This window comes from Bidens hawaiensis, unplaced genomic scaffold (genome assembly GCF_021521415.1).
Source record: "Bidens hawaiensis isolate Kalapana, Puna unplaced genomic scaffold, B.hawaiensis_p1.1 tig00028025_1, whole genome shotgun sequence".
Lineage (NCBI taxonomy): Eukaryota > Viridiplantae > Streptophyta > Magnoliopsida > Asterales > Asteraceae > Bidens > Bidens hawaiensis.
This window is the reverse complement of record NW_027494550.1, coordinates 100,153-124,184: the sequence shown is the minus strand read 5'-3', so window position 1 is coordinate 124,184 and position 24,032 is coordinate 100,153. Positions and strand designations below refer to the sequence as shown.

The following is a 24,032-nucleotide window of genomic DNA, read 5'->3' as shown; positions in this document are numbered from 1 at the left end:
ATGCAAATATTGTAATTATAAAAAAATGATACTTTTACATGAATTATAAAACATCATAACTTATTTGAATCAAATACAAAACATACAAAGACTAACATAGATAAACGAAAAGTTAAAATATTTATAACTTTTGTCATTAGTACAATAATAAGCAACCAAAGGAAATTAGTCTCCAAAACAATAAAACAATTCTACAATGTCGATTCAACAAAACTTTTATCTCAATGTTGATTCAAAAGATGAACTTTATCTAAGACATTTATTACAAATTAATAATTATAATATTTATTACTATAAGATGGTACCCGTGTTTATTTGCACATCAATTTAATCATTTATTACAAACCATGTTTGAATTAAATATTACCATCTTGAAAAACATTTATCACTAACTTCATTTTCCAAATTCAAATGTGTCATTTCTTTTTAACATTAGCAAGCTTTAAGTGATCCAAATCTCTTAAAAGAAACAGATCATTGGATTCCAATATTGATTTAGGATAGTACTTGTGTTACACACGGTGCAACATATTTAAAAACATGATATATATGTAACATCATATAAATTTAATGAAATGAAAATGTTTTACTTATAAATAAATGATATTTTTACATGAATTATAAGATATCATAACTTATTTGAATCAAATACAAAAATATATAAAGACTAACAAAAATAAATGAAAAGTTAAAATATTTTATAACTTATATCATTAGTACAATAATAAGCAAACAAATGATATTAGTCTCCAAATCAATAAAAAAATTCTACAATGTCGATTCAACAAAACTTTTATCTCAATGTTGATTTAAAAGATGAACTTTATCTAGGACATTTATTACACATCAATAACTGTAATATTTATTACTCTAAGATGGTACCCGTGTTTATTTGCACATCAATTTAAAACATTTATTGTAAACCATGTTTGAGTTAAATATTACCATCTTGAAAAAATTATAGTTAGTAACGTACTATCTTGAAAAAAAAAAATTAACACGCCATGTTTGAATTAAAAGGTCTAACTTTTAATTTTAAAATTTCATATTTTGACTTCAAAATGTCAACATAATATATATGCATTTTTTAAAATCCAAAATGTGCCCACTGTTTTTTCTTTTGCTTAAAGCAAACTTAATACAATTAATAGTAACTCTTAATAACATAATAATGGATTTTAAGAGAATATTTAATTAAAAATGTTGCAATAGTCAAAATAAATGTATGTTAATTGTTATATGGACATAATCTGTGAGTGCAAATCTTAAATTTAAAAGTACTTAAATCATGTTGATATATTTCAAGAAAGTTATATTTACTATGTAAATGTTATTTAAAATTTAAAACGATTTAATATGATGGTCAAAAATGATTTAATGTGAATGGTCAAATACTTAAATCGGTCGGAAATTTATTTAGTTTCTAACTTCTTCATTTGGGTTTTTTAACAAATAAAGAAAGTCAAACCATACAAATTGTAATAATGAGATAATTATGGTATTATTTCGGTCAAACCATATTAAGGAATGAGTTTATAAAAATGAAAAAAAAAATAAAAACTATATACAATTAGGGTAAACAAAAATAAAGAATTGAAGTTCTGAGTTGTTTTAACATTGATTACAAATTTGAATTTGTAATAGTATGAACGGTAACTTGTAATTTTATAACAAAAATAAAAATAATAGTCTGAATGGTAACTTTCTAAGGTAGTACTTTTTGAAATATTTAGAACAAAAAATAGTAAAAGTAATAACATACTTGTAAAGTATAATTTTAATAATTTAGCATAATTTGAATTATAATTTTTGGTAATTATTAAGATACGGTTATAGTCAATATAATAATGGAAAACATATATAGAAACAATTATGTTTGACAAACAATTATTATGGAATTTAAATAGGAATTCAAATTTAAATCATATACCAAAAATGTAGAGAAATACTACAGAGAAAATCGAGACCTTCATGTAATTACTTATGTAAAATAGTAAACTTATTATTATCTACCGATTATGGACCATTAATTTTAGAGAACTTATTATTATGTAAATTATGGATAATTAATTTCAAATTAGTTTTTTATGATATACCAAAACTATAAACAATTACGGTAAACAAAAATAAAGAATTGAAGTTATGAGTTGTTTTAACATTTAGAACGAATTTTGAATTTGTAATGGTATAAATGGTAACTTGTAATCTTTTAACAAAAATAAAAATAATAGCATACTTGTAAAGTATAATTTTAATAAGTTACCTTAAACATAATCTGAATGTTGGTATATATTCTATATAAATGTTGGTCAAACCATTATTATGAACATTAATTAGAAATTCAAATTTATGGGAACTTATTATTATGTAAATTATTTATAATTAAAGTATATAAATTATGGGATAATTAAAGTATTAAAGTATATAAATTACAATATTGATGTTAATTCGGTTATATATACAAAATGAAGGAACGAATAAACATTAATTAGAAATTCAAATGTTAGTCAAACAAATAAATGAAACCTGTTAAATAGGAAACATGTTAATATTTCGTTTAAATGTTAGTCAACTAATTAGTACGGACATTAATTAGAAATTCAAATTCAAATTTAAATAATATACCAAAATGTAGAGAGATACCATAAATAAATTCGATATCTTGATTTACTTATTTATGTAAATTAGTAAACCTGTTATTATGTATTATTATTTATAGATTATGGGGACATTTAATGTTAGATAAATTATTATTATGTAAATTATGGATAATTAATTTAAAATTAAATTTTTATGATACACCAATACTATATACAATAACGGTAAACTCTTATTAACTTTGAGTTGGGTAAAATGATTGCAAATTAATTTGTATTTCGTTAAGATTTAAATTTTTATATAAAAGGGAATACAATAATTATATTATAAAAGGTAGTAACAAAGTTCTATGTATGTGTAAATGTTATTTTATAATTATCATTGATATGACCAAATAGTAAATGAGAAAAAAAAATGAAGTTAATTTGTAAAATCGGTTTTTTTTAAAATTAAGGAAAGAAATTGTGTATAAAATGTGAATGAAATAAATTGTATTAAGCAACAAAATTAGAAAATAGTTAATTGAGAAAGTCAATTCATATAAAATAGGAATCCTGTTATGACCATAAATTAGGAAAGTCAAACTAAATAATTCGAATTAATGGAATAGTTAATTGTGTCATTTATTAAGGCGTCGGAAAACAAAATATACATCAAGGTATAGATTAATATTTAGCTTTAACTAAAATTTATGAAATTGAAATATTGAAATACATGAATATTCAAAAAAGAAAATATATACATGATAATATAATAAAAATACATCTTATAAAGTCTTGATCAATCGTGAAATCATATTATATGAGTCGGAAAATAACCTAAAATAATAAAATCGAAAACTAATATTGATATTATGGTTTTTTGAATTATAGTTAATAACTGGAAAATCTAAAAGATGTAACCGGAAAAACGATATTGTGACAATCACCATGGTATGTCGGATTTTTTTGTAGAATTTCCAGAGAAATTAACATCTATTAGTCTTGGCATTGACCTGAAATTAGAAAGTAGAATATTAATGTTGATATTATGGAATATTTGATTTTTAATTTTTAACCGGAAAAATTGATAGTCGTACCAGAAAATAAGAAATATGGTTTTTAACCATGGAATCTCCGATTTTGATACTGTCGATGGATGAACATAATTTTGATCTAGAACATAAATTAATAGCATGTCAAACAAAAGAACACGAAAAATTAAAAAAATACTAATAAATATAAAACAATCATCATTGTTATAAGTATAACACGTAACCGGAAAAAAATACCGTCAATACTTACCGGAAAAGCGTAAACATGTCCAAAAATTGTAGACATCGCCTTTCTTTATTAAAAACCTAAACTGATTTTAATAAAATTAGTTAACAATTAAAAGAAACATAAAAAGATTAGAGGAAACAATAACCAGAAGAAATATAATATTGCCGGAAATACATATATCAACAATCGGAATTTAATACATTATAGAAACTTACCGGAAAATAATTAATAAAGATATAGATTTGAATTGGCCGGAATATGGGAGAGGATGAAAGAAGATCCGGCTATTAGAGAAAGAAAGAAAAACATGATTAGGGTAAAAAATTAAGAAATGTTATTGTTTAAATATAGGTTAGAGGATGAGTTGGCATTAGTATGAAAGGAATTGGTGACATGACATTGAGGTGGCATTGAAGTGGAGGGGCTAGTATGTATAGATTGATTTTATTTTTGATTTATTTAATTGGTAAGAAAAATAGAGAAGTGCAAGATATATTTGGAAAGAAAGAAATCATCCAATAGAAAAGGAGCATGTTGAGGCAAACTAATTTGTTTTAATAGTATAGTAGGATTATATATTAAGACATGTAAGGCTTCATATAAATGGGTCGGGCTGGGCTTTGAGTTGTAGTCTTCAAACTTGATCATAAAGGCCTCTTTTGTCTTCAAAAACCTGAACTTTTTCTCTTGTAAGACTCATAACCTACAACAATTATTAAGCTTTGTAAGATCATATAAAAACAAGCCATAACTATTATTTATTATATGATTAAGCACTTAAAACGTGATAAAACGATGTGGAAAGTAAGTGTGTTTTACAGCACATAACAAGTCTCCATATAAAAACGCGTTGCTCACGTCCATGTGCCATAGGTTCCATCCTTTACTTGCTGCTATGGCTAGTATAACCCAAACAGTTGTGAGTTAAGCCACTAGACTAAACGTCTCTTCATAGTCGATGCCAAACTGTTGGGAGAAACCTCGTGCAACCAAACGCGCTTTATACCTATCGATTGATCCATCTGTCTTCCTTTTAATTTTATAAACCCTTTTACACGAGATCGGTTTAGCCTCGATCGGTTTCGGTACCAATTCCAAGGTCTGATTTTTCAACAACGCTTCGATCTCTTCTCGCATTGCAACATTCCAAACCGGTTTTCTTTGTGCTTGTTCAAACAAGCGCCACATTGGCGTATCGCACATTCGGTTTTTTTGGACTCCGTTTGACCGTCTGACCGCTACCTCTTCGTTAGACCTGATTGGTTCTTCTATAGGTGCTCGATTATTACTTACACCAGTTTGCCAAGGATCATTCCTTGGTGCTGACTTACTCGACACTTGTGGTTCTTCAACTTCAGTCACAAAATCTACCCCATCAAACCGGAGCATGGTATAAGTCTCGAGTTCATCTTTAAGTTCAAACGAATCAGGTAATGATTCTTGACTTATTGACCACCAAGCCGATGCTTCATCAAATATCACGTGTCTCGACACGTAACACTTTCCTGTTGACGGGTCACAACACCTCCAACCTTTTCGTTCTTGATCATACCCCACCAAAATACTCCTTATCGCCTTTTTCTCAAATTTGTGTCTCAAATGGCTTGGTATAAAAACGTAACCCACACAACCAAACACACGAAAGTGGCTAACATTCGGTTTTTGATTAAACAACTTTTCAAACGGCGATATGTACTGCATATTTTGTTGTGGGAGACGGTTACTTACATACGCCGCTGTCTTCATAGCTTTAGCCCAAAAACGCCCCAGCACGTTTTTGCTATGTATCATACTTCCCGACAAATCCTAAAGATATCGGTTCTTGCGTTCCGAAACACCGTTTTGCTGCGGGGTATTTGGACACGTGAGTTGTCTCTTGATCTTGCATTCTTTAAGGTAGTCGTTAAACTCTCTTGATGTGTAATCGCCCCCGTTATCCGATCTTAGACATTGAATCAAATATTTGACATCTCTTTCTGATTCATATTTGAATTCTTTGAACTTTGTGAACGCATCTGACTTTTCTTTCATGAAGTAAACCCAAAAGTACCTAGAGAAATCATCAATAAATGTTATCATATATTTCATACCTGATAGCGAGGCTTGCCTAACGGGCCCAAACACATCATAATGGACGAGTTCCAATGGCTTTGATGACTTGTGGTTTGAGCTCTCGAAGGGCTGCTCATGCACCTTCCCATATTGGCAGCCTCCACACACCACATCTCTATTTATACTTAACTTGGGCAACCCAATCGCTAGGCTTCTATTCATCATAATTTCGAGTCGATCATACCCCACGTGGCTTAACCTTTGATGCCACAGATCTGCGTTTTGATTTGATTTTGCCTTTTCAACATAGGCCGTTCCGGCCGATAAAACATATACTGTTTCAGCCGTTCTTCCTTGTACTACGGGTTTAGAGGAAGTTTCAAACTTGTCGTAAATTTTTACATCATTCGGTCCAAATAAAATGTACCTCCCTGATGCGGTAATTTGAGGTACTGATAAGAGATTCTTCTTCATCCCTGGTACATGAAACACATTATTTAACATCAGTTCTTGCTTCTTCCGGGCACAATTGTGTATCGCCTACATGAGCAATATTATGACGGAATTGTCGGCGATCACCATAACTTGGTTTCCTTCATACTTCACTGTGTTTTTCAGTTGACTTTTTTCACCCGTCATGTGGTTCGAGCATCCCGAATCGACAATCCACTCAACCTTTTTCTTGTCTTTATCAACGGTTGTAGCGTTAAGGGCCAACATGGTTTCAACGGTAGCACAATTTGCTTCAACATCCCATGCAACTTCCTCTTGGGCAGCCGCAACATTACCCTCTTCAGTCGAGGGTGACCTGCAATATTTTGCCATGTGACCTCGTTGTCCGCACTTATGGCAATTAAACGGGAACTGTTTCCATGGCTTCTTGTTTCGCTTATCGAAACCCCGATCATTTGATTCCTTTTCTTGACTATGATTCGGTTTTCGCCACTCTTGTCACTTGGCCTGTTCGCCATAATTATTCCTACGAGACCATTTGTTTGTCCGAAATTTACCTTTACCGCGATCTGCATAAAGAGCCGTGTCCTCGGCTTTTGCCGAACCTCCAATCGACGTATCTGCCATCTGCTTGGCTAAAGACTCTGCCCTGCCAGCAGGTTTTCAAACTCAGCCAAGGATGGTTGAGTTGACCACCCTTGGATGGCTGCAACAAACGTCTGGTACTCGCGTTTTAAACCATGTATAATGATCCTTTTCATTCTTGGTTCCCCGATTCTTGCTTCGCGGTCCAACTTTCCAATTTCTCTACACAACGTCTTCACTTTATGAAAGTATTGTGGGATCGACAATTCTTTCTGGCTTACGGACAAGAGTTCGTTCTCAAGAAGTTGCAATTTCGCATCGTTCTTCTTGGAGAATAGAGCGGCTAAGGCATCCCAGGCTTCTTTTGGTGTTTGAAAATCTCGAATGTGCTCTAACAACTCCTCTTCAATCGTAGTCTTGAGAACATAAAACGCCATACCCGTTTTGACTCTCCACTTGCCGATTGCCCCGTTCACATCGTTTCTGGGTAGGATGGTATCCGAACCAATAACAACTTCCCATAGATCTTGTCCTTGTAGATACGAATGATTAAGCTTCCTTATCCCACCGGTAACCTGAAGATCTGCCATAATATCTTCTTCCAATCGAACCGTAGTCTTCCTCTAATCTGCTACTGCTCTGATTGCTTCTTCTGGACCTGAACGGATTCTTCTACGAGCCCTAAACGTGGTTCTGATACCACTTGTTGAACTGAACCAAGTGAATCACAAACCAGAACACGATGACTTGCATAAAACCTTTATGCGACCTTTCTTGATTAACTTAAGAAAACGAATTACACAGAAAATAATGAAAGCTAATGGGCTATTTATATGCCTTACATATGACTTCCTAATCAAACTCAACCTACATCTTTTACTCCAACACAAACTGGAAAATAATTTAAATAAATCAAAAGATAAACTTAAATTACCGATAATGATAGTAATTAATTTAATTATTATCTTGATCTCCTTCAAGCCACCCCATGAGACCAAAACCGAACTGCCTATATTATCGGGTGTTGTTTACGTTTCACAATCATTACGAATGTCATACATTTAGAAGATACCAAAATTGGATACTGATATATTAGTGAAAATAATTCTTTGAAATCCTGATTTCTGATTAATAACTCAAAACATTAATGAAGTAGTGCCATCTTTGAAAATGGAAGTTATGAAAACTCAAAGTGGTGAGTTTAAGAAGGACGGTGAGTATCGTCAAATGCTTATTCAAACGATTCATTCATGTGCGATTAAGTATTCAGAAGTTGCTTCTGCTATGGATGTGATTGTGTTTATGATTGAGATAAGTGAAACAATTCAACAAATCCAAAGTTGATGCTTGCTAATGTGAATAGGCTACAAGATACGTTCTGCAGGCGTTTGTTCGTACGCATTTTGGATATTGTCTTACTATTTATGAAGTTGAAAGTGAGATTACAATCATAAACAAGTCAACTTGATAACTATTTGTTATCAACGGCATGCGATTCTTGCAGATGGAACTTATGCTGCACAGTGACAGTGTGCAGCTTCTGAAACAGCTTTTTATCCAATGACAACCTTACATTCAGGAAACTTGATATTAACTGTTGATTTCTTTTTGGGTGCGGTTGTGGTTTGTGCGCTGACCAGGCTCGTGTTGCGGTTGACCGAGGCGAAGGAGTCAACAAACTGTTGTTAACTATTGTCCCGATGTTGCAACTTGGTCAAACTTCATTTTTTTTCTCATCCGATTGATAATGACTCGTATGACATAATTGTTTTTTGTTCCAAGGTTGTTGAGTAATTCGGATGAATGTTTGAGGAAAATATGGCTGCAGCGTTGTCATGAAAGTTTTGTTCAAATGCTGGTGGAGAAACAACAGTGTGACGCTGAGGAAATATGATGATGTTACTGACTTTTGTCATTTGAAGAGCAGAAAGGTAAGCTTTGTTGTTTTTTTACTAGTTTTCATTGTTTGTACGTGTTGTTTTTAATATTGTATAAGTTGCATATATTGTTGGTTCTTGTTAGTTGTTAGAGGCGTGAATATTCGGTTTTGTGCTAAACCAGAGCCAAAAGTTGAAAATTCAATTTTTGGGTTTTTGATAACCGTTTAGTTTTGGCTTTTGGATTTCACAATGATTTCTGTTTATTTGGTACCAATTGGGCCTCACTTAAAAAAGACCTAAAATAATGAACTTAGGCTTAACACTTTGAGCCTAATTTTTTTTGTTAATTAATAATTAACCCATTACCATTATCAATTTCTTATAATTTATTTGTAATGGGTTTTTCGCCTTGGTTTCCATTTTTTTGGTATCATTTCGGCTTGAAATTTTTTGCTCCAAAAAAGGCTCAAAATGTGAATTTGGGCTTTAAATTTTGGGAGTTTGGGTTAAACTGTTATTAATAATTAAACTGATTATTATTTATCAATTTTAAAACGGGCTTTTTTTGTTCTCTTTTTGTTTTTCGGGTACCATTCGGGCTTGAAAATTTTGGGTTGGAAAAAAGGTCCAAAATAATGAATATGGGCATCAAACTTTTGTGTTAATAAAAGAGTAATTGATTAACCATTACTTAATATTTAACTAGTCAGGTGCCCGCGTTATGCAGCGGAGTACGTGCGCAAACTTGATGACGGTGCGTTCGTAACTCGAAATTGGACGCATAACACGTGCAAAGCCAGTACGTGTGTAACTGACACTTGAACATGCATAACTGGCACCTGAATGCATGTTACATGCATTAAACATGCTTAACCGACATCATGTGTGTAACTCACGTTGATTGCTTGTGCGTTACGTGGTGTTGGGCGCTTACCAAGGTTGGGTAATGCTCGTTACGTGATGTTGGACACGTGTTTATCGGGCATGGTACGTGTAAACAATGTCATCACCGAACTGATGCCGAAAATGTACAACAATTTCAAATAAATCGATTTCAAACCAACCCGTTTTGACCCGAACCCCATCTGGACCAGACACCGTTTTAACTCGAAACCCGTTTTAACGCGATACCCTTTTGACATGACCCCTTTCGACCTAAACCAAACCAAATTAACCAGCTTTTGTATTGACATGTTCCGACTCTAATTCATTTTGACCCATGATTCGAACCGCCCGTCCTGACCCATTGTCGTTACAAACCGGCAATCAGGTAAATGTTAATTTTTTTAAAATTAATAAACTCTAGCAATATTATACTCAAATTAAAGAGAATAAAATGTTCGTTTTTATAGAATGATTTTCTTAAAAAAAATATTAATGTGTGAAAAAATTATGAGCGTTTAAAAGTCGTGGAGGTAGTTTGTTTTAAATAAGGGGTAGATGTGCAATTGTTCTATAAATTAACAAAATTTTATTAAAGTTAGAGGACTAAAATTGAAAGTATTATGTAAGAAACTAAGTAACCGTACATGTTATGCTATAAAATCAACATTACCCTTAAAATTTCTTAAAACTATGCATAACATGTTGTACAATAAGCAACAAGTTAGGTACCTCTTAAAATTTAAGAGGTCCTAACTCATGCTTTATATATAGTAGAGATAACGTACTTAAAATCAGTTTTCTTGGCTCAATTTTGTTTGTTTTTTTAGCTGATTCAAAATCAAACAAAAAATCAGTTTTTTAAAAAAAATGTAAAACCAAACTGTCATGAAGTTTCAACGATCGGGCCGAATTGGTACAGGCCTACAACGTAAATAATTTGATATTCCTTTAAAACGTGTTGAATTCTTATCTGGGATCTCGTCTGAAAGTTGTCTTCGCTTTTGGTGTTCCGAATAGACATGAAGTTTCAAAAATAGTGAAGGATATTCATTTTAAAAGATGTCAAAGTACATTTATTGAGCCAATCAAAGTGCAGTGTTTGACCGAATTCAAGACCTAAATGAGTTCATTTTAGGAGAAACGTTAACAAGAGAGGGGGGGGGGGGCAGTTCAAGACCTAAATGAGTTCATTCAGGAAGATATGTGATGAGGGCAAATGTAGATTGATCATGGATGGAAACTGATGACTTGTTGATTGTTGAAAGATTGGTATGTTATCATGTGCAAATTAATTAATTATAGGAATAATTAAATGGAGATGCCAATTTGATGATCAAAATGATTGTTGAAAGATTAATCCGTTATCATATTTATATTTACAGTTATGTTATAAGCCAAAATTGACGTAACTGAAACTACAAGATTATTTATGACCATAGTCAAATTTCTATACACTTCAGATGTAGCAGTGATTCATTATGCTCTTTGTAAAGACAAACGCAAAGCCGGGTTTGTAGGCTATAATTGGCTCTTTAGTCTTTACAAACCTCCTAATTTGCTGCATTTTTGTAGTGTTTTCTAATTCTCATTCTTTTTATATGGTATTTTGTAATGTACTTTGTCCCTTCTTGACCTAACCGATCTGAAAATTCTAAACAACTAAAGAATGTGAACCCATTGAAAAAAAATCATATATCCGTCACATAAAAGAATACAAGTTATGATCGAGGCTTGAAATAAGAAATAAATGTATAAAGGTAAAGCATGCTTCATATCAAATATATGAATTGTATAAAACTCATAAAACATAATTTCTGTTAATAACCCAATACTATTGTTCACTCATTAGTATATCTTTCTCATTTCTTTTAAATGCATGTATTCCTGTGATCTAGTTGTAAGCTTCTATACCATACGAAAAACAACAGGAATCTATCGCATAAAATTGTGTATGTTTGGGAGTGCTTTTATTTTTTGCTTTTTGCTTTTTGGAAAGCAAAATGTTCAAAATGTCCCTCCAAAAGCACTTAAAAACTTCAATTTGGTGTTTTTAATTGCTTTTGGAGAGGCATTTTGGACATTTTACCCCTCCAAAAAGCAAAAAGAAAAAAAAGAAAAAAGCACTCCCAAACACCCACTGAATTTGACGTGAACATGTTTGTTTACTCCAATTTCTGATTTATTATTATTATTTTACAACAAATACACATTTGTTATTGGAAGGTACTTGTAGCAAATTTTCTTCTCAATGGCTTGAACATTTGACCACCCCAGAAAGAAATAATTTAGGAAAACCTCTCTGATTATCCCACCAGATCGAGTGGTGATGACAGTTTAGTTTATGATCTAACCTGATAGGTTCAACGATCGGGCCGCTTAATTTTACAACAATTACCTTTTTTTTAAAATAATAGGTGGTTTATGTTATAAGTTATAACTTAAATGTTAAACCAATTAGATATTTATGTCAATTTCAAAAAAAATAGTGAGTCTCATCTTGTAGTATAAGCATAGTTATTATATGATTCATATTATTTTGTAAATTTATAACTTAAGAGCATTAAGCATACAACAAACAACAAAAATTGAATTTTAGGTTTAAATAAAACCGTGTTTATGTGAAATTCTCATCATGTTTGGCTTCGCGTCTACGTGCGTCCGTACCAAGTCCTGTGTTCATAACGATGTAAATAGTTATGAAATACAAGTTTTCAATGCGAATTAAAAAATTGAAAGTAAAAAAAGAAAAGAATCGACAGAACGTTAATGATGTCTAGCGAATAAGACAGCGTGAACCCATGTGTTTGTGCACATGCTTATGTCCACTCATGCCCCCATCCACACAATTTCTCAAATTACATGCAAATATAAATATTTCTATGGGGATATATTATATCGTCACCTCGTAAGTTATATAATAAAAAATTGATTCAGTATAAATAATCTATTGAAATTATTAAAATTAAAGCAAATGCAATTTAATCATCAGAATAAAAATATAACTTGTAAATATGGATTACAACTTAAATAATAACATCGATCACACACATTTATACATATACGTCTACATTCAGACACAAATACAGGGGAGGTTTATTGTATAAAAGCTTCTTCTTGTACAAAATCCTCTTATCATACAAATTCCACGCAGTTAATTATAATAAGTTAATTATAATAATGAACCCTAAATTAATTGCGAATGAAGTAAAAAGAAATTGCACATGAAAAAAGAAATTACGAATTAAGTAAAATAATTACACATGAAGAAAAATAATTATGCATGAGGAAAACTAATCACGCATGTCAGCAAATATAGGTTTAAAAGAGCAATCCTAAATTAGGCGTTAAAATCAAAAAAGTTTGAAAACAGACCATAAGCACCCTTAAATGATATAACCAATTCAACCAGTAGGTTGAGTTCGGGTTTGTAATATATATGCATTCGACCCTTGTTCATATTTGCCTAAGTATGCTAAAAAAAGTAAAGAACTCTCGGTGTATACAGATGCACTTACACAAACCGTTTTAAATCGATTATTTGAAAGCCTAAAAAAGAACGATTAAACCAAAATGATCATTTGCTTGTGTGGTTTTATCAATTTGAACAATACTATAACACCCTTAAGTTATATAACGAATTCTACTAGTAGGTCAAGTCCCAATTTGCTTATATTTGACTTTTCTTCATATTTGTTTGAACATGCTAAAAAGCTAAACAAAATTCAGTGTATATGTCTATTCATGTTCAAGGGTCTTGTATATGTAACGACACCTACATGAATTATGGTTTGTCGCATTACTTGGCTTGTCTAAAGTTGTACGTTTGATTACCTATCTAGCTAACACCAGGTTGTCGACCACTTTCAGAAGCTCCAGTGTTCTGACAGTTAAACTTTATTGTCTTACATTTATGAACTAGCATTATAAACAACCAATTAAAAAGATAACTTAACGATGGAAATATAAGAAAAAGATAAAAACATTACAAATTCCTTAATTATGTTACATGTGATTATAAATATTACTTAAATTTAAGAAGTGAAAATACGGATAGATACCCAAAAAAATGTGTGTATTCTCAAGTTTTGTAATTCTTTTCGTTGAACTATGGAACACAATATTTCGTATATCTATCTCTTCTGCTCTATTTCTTACATTTGATTATAGATATTACTCTGTGTCGCCGAGTCTTGGTTAACTAGAGTAGAGAAAAATAGTGGAAAAAACGGGGAAAACTTTGTATTTCCAATTCTTTTAGTTTGTTTTCCTTTTTTTTCGAATCATGAAACATGGAATTCGATTATGTGTATCCCGTACACTCTCTCTTTTCTCTCATTTTCTTTTTTCCATAATTAAATTCAGGAACACATTGTTAGAGTGGATGAGAACAAGGGGATGTTCGTAGATCATGGAATTAATGAAAAGCTAATGCTGACAAATATACGTGGTAAAACCGACGAATCATGTCTGCGGAGTACCTGGTCAGAACAGGCCCAAGTTAGGACATGTGAACTTTAATGAAATGGTTATCATGATCCGGGTGAGGACGAATTTGATTCCAAACGTGTCAATTTAATAAGGGTCATTGTATTAAAAACACAGCCCCCATGGCGTTTTAACAACTCTATACGGCTCGTATAGGGGCTATACAAGTCGTATAGCCCTCACATGACTGACTAATGTACGAAAGGGACATGATGATAGCTTTTTTAGTTTATAGGGCCGTATAGCCCCTATACGAGCCGTATATGCTTCATACAACACTTTCCGACACAAAATGATAAAATTCTGCACCTATACGGCTCGTATATACCCCTATACTTCTCTTACGCTAGCGAATATAATTTTTTTTGTTAACGCATACGAGCTTGTCTATTTTTGCTAGGCCAAGGTATTTAAATTTTCGGAGACGGCCCTGAATTCCTCTCATACTTAGAACTCGCAGATCAATACTAGTCAAAACACTCTTCTTCTCCATTTATTAGCCCCAAAGAATAGCTAACCTTTACTCATGTCGGAGGTTGATCTCAAGGACCCTCATACGGTGAGAGTTGTTTCCTTCTTAGTAGACCATCCAAGCTATTGAAAACATTTGCTAATGGACATAAATTCAAGTGGTCCAGAGCTGTGAAATACTCCAACGACACGTATCTCTGAGGGATTTGATTGGTGAAACGCCCCAGAGATTAGTGATTCAAGCGTGGTCATTGTGGGATGCAGAACGGTGAAGCGAGAAAGCCATAACCACCTATCTTAATTTCATTTTGCTCATTATGACCCATTCGACTTTTCCTATATTCATATTTGCCTATCATGACCCACGAGACTTAGCCTCAAACAACCCATAACCATCTCTGGTAAGGATCACTCCCTTAAAGTGTAATGTGAGAGAAAATCCTACAGTATATTAGGAGGATTTCGTATAAATGCTATGAATCTCATAATCATATAGACTTTTTTTTAATTGGCTAAGCCACACACTCTTTAAACCTACTTTTAAATCTAAACATAAAATTCTTAACCACTTGACAGCTAATACCTTTCTCCACAGTTTGATACCATCAAATTCAATATTGGATAAGAGTTTACAACTGTGATGAATACTACTATCTTTGCGCTCATCCACACATGTTTCATTTCCATATATCCACATTATATTCGAAGTCAAAAAGCCCACGCTTTGTCGTGTTTAAAACAATAAATACACACACTATAGTCAGATTTAAAAATAAATATTTAAAAAACCAAACCAATCAGCAAAACAATACTATCTTTCCTCATTTACACTTTTGCCCCCTCATCTTCCGTCCATCGACGTAAACGACTCTGCAAACCCATAAGGGCGTGTCGGAATACTCGTTTGCGTGTTATCCAAACTCGGAAGAAACGAAGAAGACGAGGCTTCCATCGTATGACTATTGTTTCCGCCTTCAAAAGCTTGCCATTTCTTCAACGCTTGTGGCAACGACAAGTCAAGATCAATACCATACATGTCGTCCACGCTTTGATCAGACGGTCTCCACATTTCGACGAGAGACGAGAGAACATTGACGGCGTGACTCATGTCCGGTCGCTGGTACGGCTCGCGTGCGCAGCAGTGGCCGGCGAGTTCTGCTGCCTTGCTGATACTGGCTAGGTTTTCTTCGGTTAGGTCTAGGGTTTGATCGATTGATTTGCGGAAGGTGTCTTTGTTGAGGTGGATGCGTTTGAACCAGGTTACTAGGTGCATGCTTTCTTCTGGTTGGCTCTCGTCAAGTGCTTTCCGACCGGTGATGAGCTCCATTAGTATTACTCCGAAGCTGAATACGTCGACTTTTGTTGTTACTCGGCCGGTGACTGTGATTCAAAATTGCAGAGTTAGGATTTTACGATTTCAACTTAAATTAGCATGCTTATTGGTAGACTCTAGGGGTAAGCAGAAATCAAAAAAGCCGAACCGAAACCAAACTATATAAAACCCAATGGTTCGGTTTTGTATTTTTTGAAATCATATTTTACGGTTTAGTTTTGGTTTTGAAGTTTATAAAAACCAAAAACGCTTTTAACTGAACCGAATCAAAAACCGGAGAAACTGTTTACCCTTTTGTTTTGCCATTGCATTTGTTGATTATAGTTTTGAATAAGTTATAAGAAATTAACAAAATGGTGTAGACAGACATATTTAGGGCTAAACATGTAATAGTTAATCACTTAATTTATCATTAATTAACAAAAACTTTGAAGACCAAATTTTTTGACTTTTGAGTCATATTTTTTTTGCCACAAAACTTTCAAGCCAAAAATTTGAAGCAAAATGGCAAAACGGGAACAACCGAAACCGAACCGAACCCATCGTGAAAACCGAAAAACCCAGAACTCAATCCAAACGGTTTTAACATCCTAAAACCGAAATCGATTTGAGGTCACAAACCAGCTCATGTACAAGCACAACCCCATCTAACATAATCAAAATAATAACCATAGAAAAAAACTACTACTGATAATGTAATTAGAAACCGTACCTGCGTATTCGGGGGCTAGATAGCCGAACGTTCCTGCAATTCGGGTCTCGATGGAGCCTTTACCTTCCGGGGCAAGACGAACAAGGCCGAAATCACCGACTTTGGCTCGCATATCGTCACCAAGAAGAATATTAGAAGGTTTCAAGTCTCTATGAATGAAGCTTTGTTGAGCTAACCCATGAAGATACTCTACACCACGAGCAACATCCAACGCGATAGCTAACCGATGAGTCCATTCCAACGGGCTCAATCCTTCTTCCGGCCAGTTAAACAAATGCCGGCTCAACATTCCTTGGGGCATGTACTCGTAAACAAGTAGCTTCTCATTCCCGTCAAGACAATAACCAAGAAGCGCCACGAGGTTTCTATGTCTAACTTTTGTTAAAACCGCGATCTCTGACTTGAACTCGGCTAACCCTTTTCCAGTAATCACACCACATTCCATTCTCTTAACCGCGATCTTGGTTCCATCGTGTAATTCCCCTTTATAAACGGTCCCGAACCCTCCTTGCCCCAAAATATTCTCTTCCGAGAAATTGTTAGTGACGGTTTTCAACACTTGGATCGAAATGACCATGTTTCCTGCCTCGACCATCTGGATGTCGGACCCTTCGTTTGCAGGGACCGTGTGGGCTTCACTGAGCCCGCCAACGCTGACACTCGAGCCTGCAACCGTGATCTTCACACTTTCATTATCCGACCCTGAGTTACACGGGTGGATCACTATCGCGTGTGGGCTTTGAACTCTACTAAACTTCTTCTGCTTCTTTTTATAAAGACAAAACGCGAGCCCACCGATCAAAAACATGATCAAAGCGCCCCCAAGGACCGAAAACAACACCACGCCAATCCAGCTTTTCGAGCTCTTTTTAGCATTCAACGAAACCCCGCTGGAATCCGGTGAGCCAGACGGGTTTGGACCACTAGAACTGCTTCTTTCCTTCCCTATATCCGGATTCCCATCAACATTCACCTTCAAATTACTCTTGAAAGCCGGTACTTTCCCGTACAAATCATTATTCTCGAGATTTAACTCACTAAGAGCAGGCAACGAAGTAAGCGAGTCAGGAATCACACCAGTGAGATTATTATTCGCAAGAACAAGCCATTGAAGCGATTTCAAACTCGCAAACTCAGGTGAAATCGTACCCGAAAGCCCCATTTTCTGAAAATTAATAATCGTAATATTACCATTGTTACAAGTGATCCCAAACCAATCCGCACACGGATCATTCCCCTTCCAATTACTAGCAAACTTCGCGGGATAACCCATCGCCTTCGCGATCAACAACAACGTATTAACCCGAGCATCACAATCACCGGGCTCGGGTAAGCAAAAGTTATTACTACCCTTAACCATATCAACCGAAACCGAGTCTTTAAACTTAGGAACCGGACCTTGGAACAGATTATTCGTCAAATTAACCGACTTTAACGAATCAAGACTCGTTAAAGACTCCGGAACCGGACCCGTAAACGAATTATCCCTAACACTCAAAACCTCTAACCCTTTCAAACCCGAAAAATCGGGCAAAGGACCCGAAAACGAGTTCGAATGAAGCCAAATTTCTTTTAAGAATGTCATGTTTTGAATAACATTAATTGTTCCATTAAGTTTCTGCCCATTAACCCATAAAGATTCAAGTTGTGACCCGGATAAACTCTTGGGTAGTTCACCTTCCAATTTGTTTAAAGCCAGATGCAAATTAACCAAACCCGGGAAATTATCCGGCCCGAAAAAATCGGGTATTTGACCCGTTAAGTTAGTCAAAACAGCTGAGAAGTTTTGAAGGGTGGAAGCATCTTTGATGGATTCGGGTATGACCCATTCTGCAAACGGGTTGTTATCGATTTCAACCGACTGTAAAGAGGTCAACCCGGTGAAGAAATCATCAGGGATTGAAGTGAACTTGTTGTTACTAAGCATCAACACTTGTAACGAGCTTAACCCGCTTAACGTGGGTACCCGACCTGAAATGCTGTTCCACTGGAGCTCCAAGCGTTCAAGTTGGGTCAGGTTTGAGATGGTGTCAGGGAGCGTGCCTTGAAGGTTTTGATGCCCGATTTGGATCCGGGTGACCCGTTTTTCGTCTGAGCAAACTACGTGGGCCCATTTGCACGGGTCCGGGTCGGACCAGTCGAGGCTTGTCGGGTTGAGGGCCTTTTTGAGTGATAGCATGACTGAAGCATCAATGGAGTCTGACTGTGAGTGTCCATTGAGGAAGATTGAAGCAAGTAATAATATTATTATTGTGGGTAAATGATGGGTTTTCATTTTTTTAGAAAGAGAGTTTGAGTTGTGTTTTGGAGGTTGAAGAAGAAGTTGATATGAAGATGAAGATGGTGTTTTAATGAAGGAAATATTTATTTGGTCCCTAAGTTTGAGAATCTTTTATGCATATCAACATAAATGCCAGTTACATATAAGGGTAGTTTAGTACTCCCTCCGTGTCCTAGTTTGATTTTTCAAGTCTTTTTTGTTCAATTTTGATCGACAATATTTTTGTTTGTGTTATATAATACTTGATATAAAATATATGAATGGATTGGGTTTTAAATGTATTTTACATTTGATATAATTTTCATCATGTATTATATGACATGAACAAAAATATTTACGGTCAAAGTTGCAAAAAAAAACTTGAAAAATCAAACTATGACATTTATAATGGGACGGAAGGAGTATTATCTTTATGGCACAACATGTTACTTTCTTTTGTTTGCCTTACAAGGAATAATAATTATCAACAAGTTTGCTTTGTTTTGTTTTTGTTAAAAAAATTTGTTATATTAAAAATACAATTAATTTATCAAGGTCTATAAAGCTAATAATTGGAATGGTTTTTTAGGTCATGGGGTATACTCTAACTCCTACAAAGGTTAAAATGACATGGCACTTTAAAAATGGATTAAACCACTCCCCACTTGGGTTAAATGTGTTAAAAAGACCATGTGTTATGCTTTTAAAGGGTTAAAAGAAACAATATGCATTTACTATGTATTAATTACTAATTGATTTTTTATTTTAGTTATGTATTAATAGGAGAGAGATGGCGTTAAATGGGGTAAATCATTTCCTTTTAATGACATGGAGTGAAAAAGAAAAAATGTGGGATATGGAGCTTATGTGGAGTTAAGATGAGTTAGAGTATACCTCATGGCCTTATAGTTAAGCCATGGGGTATACTCTAACCCATTCTAACTCCACATAAGCTCCACATCACTTATTTTTTCTATTTCACTCCATGTCATCCAAAGAAAATGATTTAACTTATTTAACTTCATCTCTCTCTTATTAATATTTAATTTAAAATCAAACATTTAGTTTAATTACCAAAATAAATAATAACAAAACAATTAGTAATTAATACATATTTAATGCATATTGTTCACTTTAACCCGTTAGAAGCATAATCCATGGACCATTTTAACACACTTAACACAAGTGGAGAGTGGTTTAATCCATCGTTAAAATGTCATGTCACCCCATAACCTAACACAAGTAAGGAGTGGTTTAATCCATCATTAAAATGTCATGTCATGTTAACCAATGTAAGGGTTAAAGTATACCCCATAACCTTATAAGTCTATTAATTTAAAAACTTGTTGCTTTAAATCATTATCTTATCCATGCCATGAAGTTGTGGATCTTTAAAAAAACAATTATTAATATTTGGAGAAAATTCTTAAAATAGATGAGAGAGAGAGAAACTAAAATTGTTCCAAAATTTAAAATCAATTAATTGAAGTTCTAGTGAAAAACATTGAGGCACACACATAAAATTGTATTGATGGATTTCAAGATCTAATAATACCACATGTCTAAGTCGGACAAAGTTCATATAAAAACAGACGGACCTGTTAAAGTTGATACGAAAACCATCTAGATCAAGATAGTCTAGAGAGATGGTTTCAATATAATACTATTAAATTTAATTTTGCTTGTATTCAGTTTTCTTTTTATAACTTTTAAAATATAAAGCTTTACAAAAAATTTGAATATACCGTTGAGACGAGCTTTATTTACGTGCAGATATAAGCTTTACTCAAAACCTGACTTGGGTCAAATTTATGTTGAAACATTAAATAAAAGTTTGACCCTACTCGGTTTTGAATAAAATTTATATCGACACGTAAATAATAATAAGCTCGTCTCAATGGAATATTCAAAATTTTATAAAACTTTATAGTTTAAAAGTTATAAAAAAATAATATGAGTAAAATTTATTATAATAATTAAATATTAAGAAAAAGCAAAATTTCAAAGCTCTCGGATTCAAAGAAAAAAATAGATTTCAAAAATATGGATTTTTTTTTTCAAAACTCAACGGTTTCAGTGGTTTTGATCTGAAAGTTGTCTAAGCTGACATATTTGGTTCAAAAGATGTCTGAAGATGGATTTGGTTTAAAACTCTTCGACCAAGACTGATTTGGTTAAAAAATTGTCCCCGTCAACAATTTTGAAAGGACAATTATTGAATTTATAAAAGATAAGGTCTATTTTGAGAAAATTTCTCTATTTAATTGAACTATTTAGGAATTTTCTCTAATATTTGTCACCTTACAGTTTCTTGCAATATCTGTATTTTATTATTTTAGTTTACAAAAATACTCTTTTAATACCATGAAAAGTGTTTCTGTTTATTTAAAATTTAAAAGTAGAAATATAAATATACCCACTGTTTATTTATTTTATATTTTATATGAGTAATTAGTAAGAGAACAATTTTCTTTTATAGAGTTGTTTAAATACTTCAGCACTTTCATAAATGTCATATATTCGATCCATTCATGGATATAGAGTATTTTTATCTATTCTTATCATCACTTTAGAACATGAAAAAAATCTGATATAGTATTGTTTATTATATTTGTGGATGTCTAAAATCACCTATTCACCTTCACATAAAATCCAAATAAAATGAAGAAAAACAAGCAACAAAATAGCTGTATATATCTCGATGACAAATATGAACCACAAATTATGAAAGTAATATGGGATAATAGTAAAAAGAAGAAAACTTAAGGGGAGATATTGTAAAATTGGTATATGAAGCACATGGGGATGGAACCCACCTAAGATGGATTTTGATTCCTCTAGGAAATGGGCTAAAGAGCCAGGTTGGAGTTTTGAAGGTTTGGATATTTTGTTTCGGCTTTTTTTATATAGTGCCAATCCCCTTTCCCCACGTTGGAATACAGAACAAATGCAGGTTATTTCCCAAACTACCCCTTGTATAGTTGTATCATAATCATATTTCCCAACATATATATTAACAAATACATTTTATTTTGTTTGGCCTAGGCTAAACACTATTGGAAGAAAGTAGGATGAATGATTAATATTTATCGAGTTTTTAGTATATATATATTTTTTCAAACGACAAGCTTTTATTAAATGAGACAAACTAGCAAGACGTTAGGCTAACTAAAAAGACAACGAATTAGTTTCAAAAGAGAAATTACATCAATCTTTTGAATTTAAAGACTTAAATAAGGATGTGACCTTTATCCATAAAAATGACAAAGATTTAATGTATTCAATCACCTTGCCAATCAGAATCTCATTTCCTTTGTAAGCATCTTTGTTTCATCATCTCCAAATGCACCAAAAAGCTGGCATAAGAGACGAATGGGCATTAATAAGTACTACCCATACACTGACCTTGTACTTTGAGCTAATATTTACACTCAAGTACCCATAAACTACAAAATCTCAGGCAGCACCTACCCACAAGTACCAAAATAAACGTTTTGTTTTGATTTTTTTCTTTAATTTGGTTGTTAAGTATAAAAAGGAAAATGACGTGGGTTTATGTGGCAAAGGTTTACCATATGAGTTTGAAGTCATTCATGGATATATAGGTGGCGGTGGTTTTACACTTTTATCACATGGGTTCGAAGCTTGCCATGGGATGTCCATCCTCCTTAATGATCCCTTGAAGAAACTTCTTTTTATTGCATAAAGGTGCGGCTTTATGAATAACAAGTAAATCACGAACCCAGAAAATGAACATAGGGGGACGATACACCTGTTAGGAACAAAGCGACGCGCGGAAGCGAAACAACACACATATGTACAACGATAAACACGCATAAACGAAAATATAAACAACACAAGAATTTAACGTGGTTCGGTCCCCACGAGGGAACCTACATCTACGAGCTGCAACTACGTTTTCTTATTAGCTCAGAACAAAAATTATAATTACATGATGGATATATATATATAACACATAACATTAGGCTTAAAAACAATTAAGAACCAAAACCAGGCCCTGATAAAACCGGCCCAAAGGCCTTCATAACCCAACAACACCATGAGCTAACAAATTTCCATATCCAATTTGCAAACGTTAACGGTTAAGAAGACTTATTTTAAAGAAAAAGAACAAATTACATGGTAAGTGTCAACGTAGTTGGTATTGTCTTGGTAGCTGTAACAGATTATGAAGAATGAGGATCTATGAAGACGAAGAGATGCATGAGAAGAGATGCATGAGCAAAGCATAGTGAGGATCAGGGGTCTTTTTTTATGCATTAGTGTAAATTTATATGGTTTTCGTCAGAAAATATTTGTATGGAATGAAAATTTACCCGTTTTTTACCGAAAAATTTGTCCTCATGTTTATAATTTTTTTAATAACCAACCCACCTGATGTTCTCGTCAAAGCTTCGTCACTAAAAAAAATTGTGGGTTAAGACGGTGTATCAAGGGTTGGCTAGTGACATCAGTGACCATATGACTAAACGAAAGCATAAATAATTTTAGAGAAAATTAATCAGTTTTGCTAAAAAAAATAACTATTAAAAACTTACATGAATTAACTTTTTAAAAGTAGCACATAAGTACTTTTTATGGATACATTTTAGTACATATTATATATAATTAAAACTCTTAAAAAATTAAACTTACCCTCCCCTTAACTTGAAATTTGAGGGATGAGCTATGTTTAGTGAAAATAAGGAGAATGAGGGTACGTTTAGCAGCATTCTAGTTTATGAAGCAACACTTTTAACAGCAACACTAACTCTTATCTATGATAATGCTTTTATTTTATATCTTGTTACGGAAAAATATTTTATTACTGAAGAGGTATGTACCCGCCTCAACACCGAGCAAGGCGGGTCAACCCACAAGATATAGACAAGAGGCTTGAAATCAAGACACTATGAAGGCACAAAGCCAAAACCTATGCGCATGGCGCATATCACATATGCTCATGCATCACATGCTCAGGCATCATATGCCCAGGCACCACACATGCTCAGGCATCATATGCCCAGGCACCCAGGCATCACATATGCTCACGCAT

At 33.5% G+C, this 24,032-nt stretch overlaps 1 protein-coding gene and 1 long non-coding RNA gene across 2 annotated transcripts in view; both read right to left on the bottom strand.

The window, feature by feature from the left end:
- Positions 1 to 24,032, bottom strand: part of LOC143576211 (uncharacterized) — a 197,022-nt gene that overhangs the window by 136,186 nt on the left and 36,804 nt on the right. The gene's annotated exons all lie outside the window — the stretch shown is intronic.
- LOC143576210 (receptor protein kinase TMK1-like) lies at positions 15,435 to 19,112 on the bottom strand. The gene is made up of 2 exons (XM_077060355.1): positions 16,717 to 19,112; positions 15,435 to 16,051 (listed from the first exon to the last, which is right to left on the bottom strand). The coding sequence occupies exons 1-2, from the start codon at positions 18,989 to 18,991 to the stop codon at positions 15,513 to 15,515; spliced, it is 2,814 nt and encodes a 937-aa protein (XP_076916470.1). The 5' UTR covers positions 18,992 to 19,112; the 3' UTR covers positions 15,435 to 15,512.